Source organism: Saimiri boliviensis, chromosome 5 (assembly GCF_048565385.1).
Source record: "Saimiri boliviensis isolate mSaiBol1 chromosome 5, mSaiBol1.pri, whole genome shotgun sequence".
NCBI classification, from domain to species: domain Eukaryota; kingdom Metazoa; phylum Chordata; class Mammalia; order Primates; family Cebidae; genus Saimiri; species Saimiri boliviensis.
The window spans coordinates 58,522,835-58,537,866 of NC_133453.1; the positions used below are offsets into that span (position 1 = coordinate 58,522,835).

Below are 15,032 nucleotides of genomic sequence, written 5' to 3' on the forward strand. Positions count from 1 at the left end.
TTGCCTCTTATCTAAATTGTTAAAAAAAAATTGAAGATGTATTTTTTTATATCACAAATCACGTACTTTTATGAAAAACACAAAAAGAATAAAAATGCAAAATAAAACCATCCAATAATAGTTACAAACATCTATACTTAGGAATATTTTCTCCCATGCTATTTTCTATGCATTAAAAAAAGCCCTTAATATTATAACATAAGCATTTTTCATGGTAAACTTTTTGTAAATAATTTCAAAGTGCTAATCATGTTATTCCATATAACATTACCCTATGCGTTTTCAATGTTCTCAACACTTTGGTAGATTCATTTCACTTCAGATATATTATAAAACATCCTTTAGTTATCCTTTTTTTTTAAGATGGGATATCTCTGTCAGCAGACTGGAGTGCAATATAGCTCACCACATTTATGAACTCTTGGCTCAAGCGATCTTTCTGCTTCAGCCGTCAGAGTAGCTAAGATTACAGGCATGCACCACCATGCCCAGCCAGTTTTTTCATTTTTATAGAGACAGGGTCTTTCAATGTTGCCTGGACTGATCTTGAATTCCTGGGCTCAAGGGATCCTCCAGTCTTGGCCTCCCAAAAAGCTGGGATTACAGGTGTGAGCCACCATACCCAGCCCTTTTTTTTCTTTATGGAACTTTTCTATTTTATTTTCTAACATAATCAATGGTATATAGGAAAAGTATTTATTTTGTACATTTAATTGTATATAATGGTCACTTTACTGATTTTCTTATTAGTTGTTATAGTTTTGTTTTGTTTTGTTTTTTTTCATTTTTGATTCAGAGTCTTGCACTGTTGCCTAGGCTTCAGGGCAGTGGTGCATGATCTCAGCTCACTGCAACCTCCCTCTCCTAGGTTCAAGGGATCCTCCCACCTCAGTCTCCCCAGTAGCTGGAATTTCAGGCACACACAACCACATCCAGCTAATTTTTGTATTTTTAATAGAGATGGGTTTCACTGGTCTCAAATTCCTGAGCTCAAGTGATCCGCCTGCTTTGGCCTCCCTAAGTGCTGGGATTATAGGCTTGAGCCACTGCACCTGGCCATTTTCTTTTCTTTTCTTTTTTTTAAAGTTGATTGTTTGTGAAGTACAAAAGCACAAAGAACTCTTGGATTTGTTTACCAATTACACAGAAATTGTAACCCATTCACAGTCCATTTTTCTCTGTATAATATTCTTCTACACTTGATATCTTAACTAATTTCTACACAGCATTGCTTATACCTATTCTTGTTTATACGTGGTCACAAAGTTTTTTTAAATAATTTAAAAAATTTATTGTCTTCTGTCGCCAGTTTATCACAACTGATTGTCTATTCTTATATTTTAACCTTTATTTCTATATGCAGACATTTTTCTTTTTAAAATATTTTCTATCAACTTAAAAATCATTTTATCTTTTCATTTGATTGTTTGCTAGCCTCGTTAAAAAAATTCCACATTATCTTCAACATTATTTGCCATATATTACCATCAAGTTGGTAATCTGACCCCACGAGCTCCTTCCCCTCCACCCTCGCCCCGTCTCCGCCGCCGCACCCCTGTACAGCTGCTGACCTGCCCGCCCCACCTGCTCAAGCCTAAGTCTGAGGCCAGCCTCCTCCAGCTGCTGGCAGGGGCTGGCACCCATGGCGCACCCCCTGCCCCCAGCCGCAGCCTGTCAGAGCTCTGCCTGGCTGTTCCAGCCCCAGGTATTAGGACTCAGGGATCCCCTCGGGAAGCTGGGCCCAGCTGGGATTGCCGGGGGGGCCCCAGCCCTGGCAGTGGTCCTGAGCTGTTAGAGCCCGAGGACAGAAGCAGCTGCCTGGCCGGGGAACCTGCAGGCTCTGACAGGAAGAGATGTGTAGAGCTGCCCTCGGGGGCCCCTCTGGCGGTCCAGCCTGAACCCCCACCAGGGGTCTCTGCTCAGCACAGGAAGCTGACCCTGGCCCAGCTCTACCGAATCAGGACCACCCTGCTGCTTAACTCCACGCTCACTGCCTCGGAGGTCTGAGGAGAGGGAGGCCCCCAAGAGTGCCATTGACCAAGAGACAGCAGATAGCCTGCCTCCTGGGGTGTGCCGGCACCCACTTCAGCCACTGCCTCCGTGTGCGTGAGCCGGATGCTGGGCAGGACCCCTGCCTACGCCTGGCCTGATGTGTGCTTTGCCAGATTGGATGGAGTGGAGAGTGGAGGCGGCTTGGGCTGCAGTACCACCCCTACCTTCGCAGGCAGCCCCTCATCACCTACTCCCTGAAGTTGCCAGCTCGACTCTTCAGGGCTGGGCTCCCGGGCTGCCCATCCCACTTCCACTCTCACTGGCCTCCAGTGGGACTTGCTCCTGCCCAGCCCCCACCTTCCCAGTTCCACAGGCCACCTCTGGCCTGGGCTGGTTCTGTCAAGTTGCATACTTATTGAAAAAAAAAATTATTTCACACAGTGAAATAATCAACAAGAAAACATCTTTGAAAACATTTGTCATTCAATTAAGTAAGCACTTCACTAGACAGTAAAAGTGTCCTACACTCTGAAGTCTATGAAAACAAAGAGAGTCAGCCCTCTGTATCCATCGGTTCCACATTTGTGGGTTCAGCCACCTTGGATCAAAAATAGTTGGCAAAAACTAAATGGCTGCATCAGTGCTGAACATGTACAGATTTTTTTTTTTTTATTCCCTAACCAGTACAGTATAACAAGTATTTACATAGCATTTACATTGTATTACATATTATAAGTAATTTAGAGATTATTTAAAGTATATAAGAGGATTTACAAAGGTTATGTGCAAATATGACACTATATAAGGGACTTGAGGATCCTTGGATTTTTGTGTCCAAGTGGGGTCCTGGAACCAGTCCCCTATGGATACTGCTGGACAAGTGTATATGAAAATCAGGTAAGATATAAAACACAATGTCTCTTAGCATCTGTTCAAGCCCTCCACAGACAGAAATGTGATTTTCAAAGTGTACTCAACAAAATAGACTTCTCCTTATCTAAAAGGGCAAGCTAATAAGATTTTACTACTTCAGTAACCTAAGAAGATTAATAACAGAATTCAATTGAGAAATTACATAAAGTAAGACATGTTGAAAAGAAATCTATAAAACAAGATCTTAAGCACAGCAAAAATTAAAAGTAGAAATGATCTCAGGATGTGAGAGAGCAGTTCACATCAGCATATATAGCCCACCTACACAGAAACTAGTGGAGAAAATACGCAGTTTTTGCTTTTCTTGGTATTGAAATTGTTGCTATACTCAGGAGATAATTTGAAGAATTGGTCACAGACTGTGATGTCTTTCATAACAGTGAGAACACATGGACACAGGGAGGGGAGCATCACACACTGGGGTCTGTTGAGGGGAAATAGGAGAGGGAAAGTGAGGGTGGGGAGTTGGGGAGAGATAGCATGGGGAGAAATGCCAGATATAGGTGATGGGGAGGAAGGCAGCAAATCACACTGCCATGTGTGTACTTATGCAACAATCTTGCATGTTCTTCACATGTACCCCAAAACCTAAAATGCAATTAAAAAAAAAAAACAGATTCAACAAATTCCCTCTTGACCATTAAAGAGTCAAGTGTTTTCACCCAGGCTAGACATACCAAACCACAATTGAGGTTTATATTATGCTAGATGAGTTCCTCAGAGTAGACCCATGACACTGCAATTGACAGACCTCCTGCTGGGTAATGTCAGTGGACCAGGTTTCTATTTATCTATAGACATCTCAGGATTGCAATATGGCTTAAATATTACTGCTCCAAAGCAAATAAGGAATAGATTATCTTCAAAGCTCATCAATTAATAATCCTTAAGGAATATGGAAAAAATCCCTATCACACAAATTATTGCTGTGTTGCTATATTATTTACATAGTAACTTTTGATAAAAATCAATGAATTTAATAAAGATGACACATACCACAAAGGACTATATGTTTTCTATGTCTTTATGTAATTACAAACAAAAAGGATGTAATCTTTTTTTCCTCTTTTCATTTACAACTATCAATTTATGTATTTAGTGGTTAAAAGCAATAGTGGTATGAAGGTAGAGAACTGGTGTTCAAATCTGGGGTCCACCACTTATTATCTATGTAACATTGGACAAGTTTCTTGTTTCCAGCTTAGTTATCTTATCTGAAAATGGGAAAAATAACAATTATGGTGTTTATACCTATACCTTGTCGTGACGATTAAATGACATAATGTCTGTGAATGAGACATAAGATTTGTATGTTGCTTCAAAATGCAGGTATATAACCCAACCAAGAAATTGCTAAATTTCAGTTTCCTAGAATAAGAGATTCTGGTGAACATTTGGAAGGAATAAGAAACTGAACTACTGCCAACCAATCAGCATTAAATAGAAAATTAGTTATAGAACAAGGAATAAAGCTCTATTTATTTAACAGTATTTAGAAGATTTGGAGCCTGAATCAGAGTACTCAAGATCCCCGATTACTTTTCCATTCTTATACAGAGATGCTTTTATTAAATTACTTGGTAAGTGATCATCTCAACATGAAACCTTGACCATATAGGAATGCTGCAAATCAAGGCCAAATCCCAAGTTATTGACTTGTGAAAACGAAACAGCTTGAAGCCCTGAGTATTACAATAGCAAACTTGATTAAATTATTCCCTAGGTATTGGAGCTAGACAGCCACTGATTGTCCCTCCACATGTCCACTGTATTAATTCTTCTCAACAAGCTTTCTTTGACCAAATCACATGCTATCTAATTCATACTAATTTTCCACAAGGTCTTCTCTACATCTGGTGTATATTACTTTCATTATCCTAATTAGCTATTAATTATGCTTTTCTTGCAATATATAAAATGTACCTGTACTCTTGCAAAACCATACAGATATTCACACTTATTTAACTTTAACAGCTCCACCTAAGGACAAAAGCTGTAATATCACAAATGTCTTAAAGGGATTAATTAAATATTTGGGAGTAAAAAAGTAGATTTGCTTAAATTTTTAAATCTGGATGGGCATGTGCTATGTGTATTAAAAATAATGAAGATTCCATGCCACATTTTTATGGACAATTACATAAAATAGGGTGCCCACAAGCATGCAAATTAGCACATGCCTGAAATTACATAACGTCTGTCTTCTTGCTTGACTTTCATGGAAATCTGTATTTCTGGACAACTTGAGAGCTGAGCAACAGGCCCATGTCCTCCTGTTAATTTATTTAAAGGGTGGGGCCAAAACATTTATAAGATATCACTAAATAAAAAATAATGTCAGGAATAAATATTTGAAGATATCTATTCATTGGTCTACGGTGTTCAAGGTGGCTCTAGGGATATAAAACTGAAAGTCAGTACCCATCACAATGCAAGTTCCACAAATCCACATAGACAGTGTGAGCCTGAGTATTGTGATATAGGCATGCCCAAATACAGAAGAAGCAGGACTATTGAATCTACACATAAAAGGGTCTGGGGAGGCTCTTACACAGGAAGATTTTAAGCAATGAAATACTAGATTTTTGAAATACCTCTCTGGTGCCAGTGTAGGGGTCGGGGAGGAGAAGCTGAGACCAAGACATAGACTGGTACCTGAACCATCACCATCTTGTATAATTACAGTCACTTTATCTAGTAGGCTTGGCTCAAGTGGTAGAAAACAGTCAGGCATGTAGCAGTAAAATTTCCTGAGAAAAGACAGCACCCCCAAGACAAATGCCCTAACCATTCTATCAATAGGACATTCTCAGATTTTCTCTAATAGAATTTTTAAATAGCACCAAGAACATAGCATCCATACAGTTGTTAAATATGTGTTAAGTTTCTGCCTTATGTAATGGATTGTGCTAGCTCTAAGAACACAAATATGCAAAAGATAATATCCTGCCTCAAATACCTTGCAATCTAATAAACGTATGTTATAATAAACCATTCACTTCTGGAATACCATAAATACTTGTACAGTTTTACAGTTTGCTTGGACAGCTTTGCAGCAGAAATGTCTGCATATATGAATCAGTCCATAATGTGCTATAGTTAAAAAATTACTTAGGACAAATGACATTTTATTAAACTATGTATATGTATCGCTTAACAATATAAGCAAATAAAATTTTAAAAATACAAACATATATTTACTAATCAAACATACATTTGTTTTCCTGAAATTACTATGGAAAAAAGATGAGTTTTAGAAGTCACCTAAAGATTTACATAACAAAATAAACTGCCTGTATTTCAGAAATCTAAAATTCAGAAATTTGAGCAATTAAGGGAAAGAAGAGAACTAATTAATCTACTACACAGGTAGGTTAATGTCATGATTTTAATAGAACATGCTAAGGCCACTGAATTTACTGAATCTAGAATATCTCTGGGGACAGGCATTCTTCGTTCAGCAACTAAGCCAATATTTCTAGCCTTATTGGAAATGCAGACAGACAGGGAATCTTATTGCTTCTTTTGTTATCCCAGTGTAGCACCCCTCTTCTCTTCTCAAATATTAGTGGGTATTTTGATGCAGAGATTCCGTCAAGATCATCCAAGTGATATCATCCATCAAAATTTCAAGGAAAGTTCCACTACCATGGCGGCTCTAACATTTCTAAAAACTGCTTCAAGTTACAATGTGGGTTTCTCTAAATTAAAATTGCCTCAAAATTATCCCTTGTTTTAAGAAATCTCTAAAATTTCATCAAGTTGTATATTTAAATAAAGCAAAAACAAAGATTTTCATATACTTACATGAATGGGGAAATACCTTTCCATAGAGGACAATGTGATGTCTAATAGAAGAGGATTTCAATAGATAAAACACTAAAAGGTATAAATGAAATTAACCATTTCCCTTCTATTATAGAAGCATCATTATGAACTTTCAAAGTTAAATTCTGTTCTGTTTTAGCAAAATCTAATAATTGTATGGCTCTAATGGCAAAAATTAAAGCTTGGAATAATTATAATCAACTAAAATAACAATATTTTTTAAAGAAAAAAAAAAGATGTTTCCTTGTCTTATGAGGAAAAAAATTACCAGTCAAGTAAACCTACGTGATACTATTTTAATTATGATTAGACTTAAGAAAACTGATTCCCTTACCAACTAGATAAATGAACACATAGCCTCAGAAAAATAACATGCCAGAACAAAAATCTACATGCCAGCTTAATATAGATCCTTATTAGATTACTAAAAACGTCACTTCTAGTCCAAGAAGTTCTAGCATAAAACTAAAAAATTGTGATTAAAAAAGAATTTTTTTTAACATGAGTTTTACATAAACTTAAGAGCTGGAATTTTTTTGATAGCCAAATTCCCTACCATCAAAGAATGTAATAGATTTTGCAAGTAAAAGTAAGTTTAAAGACTTTCATTTGCATGAGGAAATCAAAGAATTGTGAGCAAAAATAAAAGCAAAATTCAACCTCTTCCTCACCTTTAAGTCTCCAAGGGCTTTTATATTTTATAATATCTATGAAATCTTTGCAGCTTGATCCCTTTAATAGTCAATTCCAACAATTGATCCTACTGGGATCTCCAATGCAAATTTCTTTCCTGGTCCCTTACCCTCTTGGTGTGCCCCCCTCCTTAGCCTGCTTCAATTCATTCTCTTGACCAAACCAAAACCCTGGTTAATTGTAACTCTTCATCCACTCCTGCCTGTAAGATTGAACATGACGGGAAAAAACCACACCACACAAGCTACACTCAACTTTATGAGTGCAAGTGGTCCTAAACACCATCTGACAACCATCCTGTATTATTTTGTTATTCTCACATTCTCCTAGAAAACTATTTTACATCTTCTTCCCAAATTCCAAATACCACTTCCTCCATTCCTACTCTGGTTGATGAGTTTGCTTTAGTTCAGAGAATATTAAAACAATCAGATGAGAACTTCCATAGTCTCCATCACCACATCTACTCAGCATCTGTAAGCACATACTCAGATGAACCAGGCACGTGCCTATCTAGAACCAACCCTTTCACTTGTACATTTAATCCTTCCCTTCTTGCCTTCAAGAATTTTGCTCCAGTTCTTCTCCTCTGTCACATGTATCCCAAGCTTTTCGCTCTACTGGAGCATGCTTATCAGCAGAAAAACATGCTAATGCTTCTCCTGTCTTAAAAGACAAAAACCCAGAAAACTCTTCACTCCACTTCAGCTACTGACCCACAAACTCCATTTCTTTGGTCACCTTTGGGCCAAAACTTTGTGAAAGAATAGCCTGTAACATTTTTGATTCCTCTTCTTTCCCCCGTTACTTGTCTGAGATGCTTTTGTCACCAACACCAACAGCCTCCACAATGTAAATCCAATGGTGAGTTTTCAGCCCTCATCTTACTCGATCAAGCTGCAGTATAAAAAACATCATCATGCTTTCTCCCTTTCCTTTATTTGCTTCACTTCCAGGACACACCACCCTGTTGACTTCCTTCCTTTCTTACTGGTTCAGCCTTCTCATCTCCTCTGCAGGCTCTTCTTGCCAACCTCTTCACGTAGTGAGTGGCCCAGAGTGCAGACGCTGGCCTTCTTCTGATCTCAGCCATCTTACACAGCTTTAAATACCATCCATATGCCAAAGATACATTAAGTTACCTTTCCTGTTCTCTGCCTCTCCTCAACAGAAGAATATACAAAGGCTTAGTTGATATTTACATTTAAAATAGGTCTCTCTAGCTAAGCAGGCCCACAACTGAACTCTAGAATTTTCTACTCAAAAGGTATTCTGCAATAGCGTCTCAGTTAATGAAAACTACATTCTCTTAGTGGCTCAGGCTAAAGATCCTGGAGTCATCATAGAGCCTCTCTTTCTCAAATGCCCAACATCCAGTCTGTCAGCAAATTGTAAACTGGGTGTCAGCAAACTGACTTCAACTACTTCTTACCACATCTACCGCCACCAGTTTTGTTGGAAACATCTCTCACCTGCGTTACTGCAGTAGCCTCTTCTCTGTGTAGGAGATCCCTTGATCTCCTATTCTATTCACAGCACGGCAGCTACAGTGCTGCTGTGTTAGATCATGTGACTTCTCTGTCAAAATGCTGTTATAGATCCTCCTTTCAGAGAAAAAGCCGCAGCTTCCCCATGACCTCTCCTCCCACCATTCATCCCTTTGCTTACATTTCTGGCCATCCTTGCCTCCCCATTGTCCTTTAAAATAACCAGGTACATTCTTAGGTCTTTTGACTCAGCTTTTGTTGCTAGAATACTCTTCTCCTAGACCAGGGGTTCTCAAAGTATGTGTCCCCTGGAAACTTGGCAGAAATGCAAATTCTCAGGCCTCACTGCAGACCTACTAAATCAGGGATTCTAGATGGGGGCCAGCAATTTGTGTTTTAAGAAGCCCAACAGGTGTTGTTGCTATGATACCCTAAACATATGACCAGCCCTAGACATCTGTGTGGGCAACTTCCTTACTACCTTCAAGTCTTTGCTCAGATATCACTTTCTGAATGAAGCCTACTCTATCTTATTTACAATTTTACATGCCACTCCTTCTCCAGCACTGCACATTTCTGTACTCTGCCTTCCTTTTCCATTTGTCACCCTTATCTTCCAAAATACTATAAAATGTATATTTTCATATTATTTTTTGTCTCGCCCCAGTAGACTAAGCTCCATGAGGGTAGTAATCTTTTTATGTCTTATTCACCAGTATATACAGAATTTGATACAATATAGGTACTCACTAAACCTCAAATTAGTTGAGTAAATGGTCAGTAGGGACAACTATCTAAGTAAAGCATCCCCAACCATCAGACAGGCAGGGAGTCCTCCGACAAGTGAGGGTTGTGGGCCCAAGTACACAATTAACAAGTGTCACTTCATTTCATTGTAAAGAGTGCAGAAATAAAATAGACATATATGTTAACACTCCCACTCCTGGTACCGGATGCATTTATGGAACACAGGAACAACCCAGGCATCCTGACAGCTGTTCATCTTTTGTGGTATTATTGGGGAGATGAAAGAATTCAAGTTGCTGTCCTATTCTTTCAGACTGTAGAACCTTTTGACTATTAATGTTTCCTAATGCCTTAGACTACCACCCTGGTGGAAGTAGGAAAGTACAGTCATTACATTCCTACATATTCCTAAGTAACAGCTACAGATCCTTAACAGAATTCAAGTTCAGGGTAGCTGCAACTGTGGTTCTTGTCCTCTGTGTGGGTATGTTACAAACGAGAAGGTTGGAGTAACTTTATGTCTTTCTACATATGAGTTTTAAAAGTGTTCCAAACACAAGTGAGGTAACTTAGGAAGAGAAAAAGATACTGAAGGAAACAACCATTTTAAAAAAGGTCTCTGCTATGTACAATCCCAGTAGTAAATGCTATCATTTAACATTTGCGATATGGTACAAAGGTAATGGCTGAATCCTGCTACCATCAAAACCACGGTAATACTACAAATATACATGCAGAAAAACACTTACCTCTGTTAATTATTTCTGCTACAAGTTTATTCCAAAAAAGGTGTACAATTTTGATGATCCCTTATTTATAGGAATGACGCCAAGAAACACAGAACTGAATAAACCAGATCACTTTTACAAATTTAACACAATGTATTTCTTTGTGAATATCTAATGTTGGCCTTTCTAGTCCCTTTAAAAGGGTCTCAATATTTGTCTCTACAATTGACTAAGGTAAATAAAACAACATCTACGAAGTATGAAAAAAAGAACCTCTTTAATTCCTACCACATAAATGATGGTTACATTAATATTCTATACTTTTGGCTCTGAACCATCTAATAGCTTTATTTTAGTACAACAATAAAAACTGTTAAGGGAAATGAGGAAATAGCATGGGGATTATTGCTCTTAGCATTTAATAGCGTATTGGAGTCTTGATGCTTGCTTGCATTTGCTTGGAATAAGTATCTAAGGGAAAATTAAGCCCTAAGCTGAAGCAACTATTTGAAATCCCAGAAAGGGCTCCTGGGAATAGTTTGGCTTTTTGTGACAATAGATTTTCTGATGAAGTACACCATTCCCTAATGAAAAAGACCTGGCACAGCTTCATATGATAAAATTTGACCAATGTGAGGAGTGCGACGATCAGTTTGGGAATGAGTGTTTTAATAAAAGAAACATGAAATTGGCTGTGCTTTGGCAGGACATACCCCAAACCATCATGAGAGCTGTCGTCCTGGCCCACAGATGATCCCCACCATGCTACAACTGAGCAAGTTCCCACTGACATCACTGACAAAGCTGGCGTGGAGACAAAGACATAATCCAGAAGCAGTCATGTTGGATTCTGCTTTGTTGGAGTCATAGGAAAAGCAAACTAACTTCCCTGCCCCACCGACCCACCCCCTCAAAATGTACCATGAAATAGATTTGAGGCTCAGAGCTACTGAAGATGTACATTTCAGGCAAATAGATAAACAGGGGTAGGCAAACTGAAATTTTAGAAAGGAGAAGGCAGTGTTTTCAAATGATGAGGTCAAATGTGATAAATGTGAAAAAGGATGCTACAATAAAACAACTCTGAATCACTTGGATTGAGGTTGTCCAATACTTTAACTGGAACAACAGGTCATAGTTAGGGGTCGGTAACAGTTGCTTTTGTCTAAATTTTATAACAAGATACCAATACAATAAGCTGCTCTCTGTTGGCAATGTTGAAGTTCACATATGTATTAATAAAAAAAATACTTTACATTACCCGCATAAACGCTTGATGTGTTCTACAGGTAGCTACTCTGTTGGACACCTGTATGCTTCTTGTGATCACATCAGAAGTTCCATTAGAAGAAAAATAGAATCTTGATGAAGACTCTGCCTTTCTGTTCACATCCAAACTCATGTTATAAAACAAAACTGCAAAAATAGAAAATTGCATTAATCTAACTACCTAAATGCATCTATTGTTATTTTTGAAGTGATAATAGTCAAAGTTACACAGACTACTGGAAATATTAGTATCTGGAATTCTCTTTATTAAACAGCTTTTTAAAAACTAACCTGAAATATAAAAGAGGTAACAATTAACATACAAATTTTAAAAATTGCTTTTATAAACAAAGGTTTACAAACTTTCTTCTACCTCAAGGTTTCCATTAACATTAAAATCTTTAGTTATTTGCCTAATCCTTCTATAAATAAAAATAACAAAAATAAAAAAGTTGTTGCTCATAAAAGTCTTGCATAAAGTTTCGGATTCCTCTGGAGTCCTTTTGTCCTCAGAACATCGACTAAGGAAGTATAGACACAGTATTGTGTTTTCTATTTTATGCAGTTACATGACTAATTTTATATGTCTAATTTCTTTTCATATTTAAGACTCATTTGTTTGTTTCTGATTTGAAGGCTGCTTTTTTATATACATGAATACATGGTTAAGTCAAATCTATAAATATGGTTTTCTCAAAAAATGTCTTCTTTCCAGTCTTAATGCCCGGATTATCTGTTCTTCCTCTGTGTTTCATTGGTTTCTAGTTTGACCTTCCAGTGTTATTTTGTGCAATTAAAAAAATTCTCTCAATAAATATTCTAGTGGTTTGGCAGGCTTTATTTCAAATCTGACATAATAAATATTCATCTGCCCATGAAGATCTCCAAGTTAGTTTAAAAAAAAAAAAAAAAAAAAAAAAGGAGACAAATGGGAAAAAAAAGAAAAAAGAAAAATTTTAAAAGCAAACAGAATGCTGGGAAGATGGCCGCCTAAGAACAGCTCAGGACTTCAGCTCCCAGTGAAAGTGCAGAGGGTGAGTGGACGCCGCATTTCCAGACGAACTCTTATTGCCCACAGACCAGGAGATACCCAGGCAGAGGGGTCTCCAGCGTCTCAGTACCAGCCGGTGCGGCTGTTTTGGCCCCCGCGGGGCTGATTCCGCCCGCGCGGCTACTGTGACCACGCCCTGTTGCTGCGGTTCTCCCTACAAAAGCCACTGGTCTGGGAGCCCTCTTAGCTGGCGAGCAGAGCCCTGAGACGGCAGAGCTGCCCATTCATCTGAAACAGCGAGTCAGGCCAGGAGATTCCTAGGCAAAAAATCCACCTGGAGCCGGCGCCACAGTTCGAGCCGACTCCGTGAGTCGCAGCACGGGAGATCCCGGTGCCTTTTCAACAAGCTACCCGAACGCGGGGTCGTTCAACTTAAAAGAAAAGACTCTGAGTCAGGGAGCCAGGTGATCAGGCTCGGTTGGTCCCACCCCTCCACCCCCAACAACAACCAAAACAAAAACAGTAATTGGAAACCCTCTGGGTTGAGCCCTTCAAACCAAGCACAGCTGAACCGGGACGGTCCCGCTCCATGGGGGAGGGGTTTCCGCCATTACTGAGACTCTCCACCACTACGGAGGCAGGCTGCCATTGCCGAGGCAACCCGCCGTTGCCGAGGCAACCTGCCACAACAGAGAGAGTCTACCATAACAGAGGCGGGGCCACCACTGCTGAGACAGTTCTAACTACGCCCATATAAAAAGGACTACAGGGAAGAGCTCAGGGCAGCTGGGCAGAGCCCACAGCAGCTCAGCAAAGCCCCTGCGGGCAGGCAGAGGCTAGGCCTGCTGCTAGCTGGGCGGGTCCGACCTGAAAGAAAAATCAAAAACAGCAGTAGTGCAACGGAAACTCATAAAGCTCCAACTCTCTGGGACAGAGACAGACAACAGGTGGATAAACCCACAAAAATGGGAAGAAACCAGCGTAAAAAGGATGAAAACTCCCGAAACCAGAACACCTCTCCTCCTAAAAGTGATCACAACTCCTCACCAGCAAGGGAACCAGACCGGATGGAGAAGGAGGGTGATGAAATGACAGAATCAGACTTCAGAAGGTGGGTAGTAAGGAACTACAATGAGCTAAAAGAAAATGTTCTAACCCATCGCAAAGAAAATAGGAACCTTGAAAAAAGATTGGACGAACTGCTGACGAGAATGGACAGCATAGAGAGGAGTAATAAGTGAATTGATGGAGCTGAAAAACGCAACACGAGAACTTCGTGAAGCATGCACAAGCTTCAACAGCCGAATTGACCAAGCAGAAGAAAGGATATCAGAGGTCGAAGATCAACTCAATGAAATAAAAAGAGAAGGCAAGAACAGAGAAAAAAGCGCAAAAAGGAATGAACAAAATCTTCAAGAAATGTGGGACTATGTGAAAAGACCTAATCTACGTCTGATAGGTGTACCTGAATGTGATGAAGAGAATGAATCCAAGTTGGAAAATACTCTTCAGGATATTATCCAGGAAAACTTCCCTAACCTAGCAATGCAGACCAATATTCAAATCCAGGAAATACAGAGAACACCACAAAGATATTCCTCAAGAAGAGCAACCCCAAGGCACATAATCGTCAGATTCACCAGGGTTGAAATGAAAGAGAAAATGCTAAGGGCAGCCAGAGAGAAAGGTCGGGTTACCCACAAAGAGAAGCCCATTAGACTCACAGCAGATCTCTCAGCAGAAACCCTACAAGCCAGAAGAGATTGGGGGCCAATATTCGACATCCTTAAAGAAAAGAACTTTCAACCCAGAATCTCCTATCCAGCCAAACTAAGCTTCATAAGTGAAGGAAAAATAAAATCCTTTGTGAACAAGCAAGCACTCAGAGATTTCATCACCACCAAACCTGCTCTACAAGAACTCCTGAAAGAGGCTCTACACATATAAAGGAACAACCAGTACCAGCCACTCCAAAAACACACCAAATGGTAAAAAAGCATCAACACAATCAAGAATCTGCATCAACTAACCAACAAAACAGCCAGGTAGCATCAAAATGACAGCATCAAATTCACACATAACAATACTATCCCTAAATGTCAATGGACTAAATGCCCCAATCAAAAGACACAGACTGGCCAATTGGATAAAAAGCCAAAACCCATCAGTGTGCTGTATCCAGGAAACCCATCTTACATGCAAGGATACACAAAGGCTCAAAATAAAGGGATGGAGGAAGATCTACCAAGCAAATGGAGAGCAAAAAAAGGCAGGAGTTGCAATTCTCATCTCTGATAAAATAGACTTTAAAGCAACAAAGATCAAAAGAGACAAAGAAGGACATTACATAATGGTAAAAGGATC

General features: G+C 39.2%; 1 protein-coding gene across 1 annotated transcript in view; it reads right to left on the bottom strand.

Moving 5' to 3' along the window:
* The window catches only part of ITGA4 (integrin subunit alpha 4), an 89,562-nt gene that overhangs the window by 30,746 nt on the left and 43,784 nt on the right, over nucleotides 1–15,032 (bottom strand). The window contains exon 15 of the mRNA XM_003921809.4: nucleotides 11,670–11,824. Coding sequence (XP_003921858.1) covers nucleotides 11,670–11,824 — 155 coding nt within the window. The remainder of the gene's footprint in view (nucleotides 1–11,669; nucleotides 11,825–15,032) is intronic.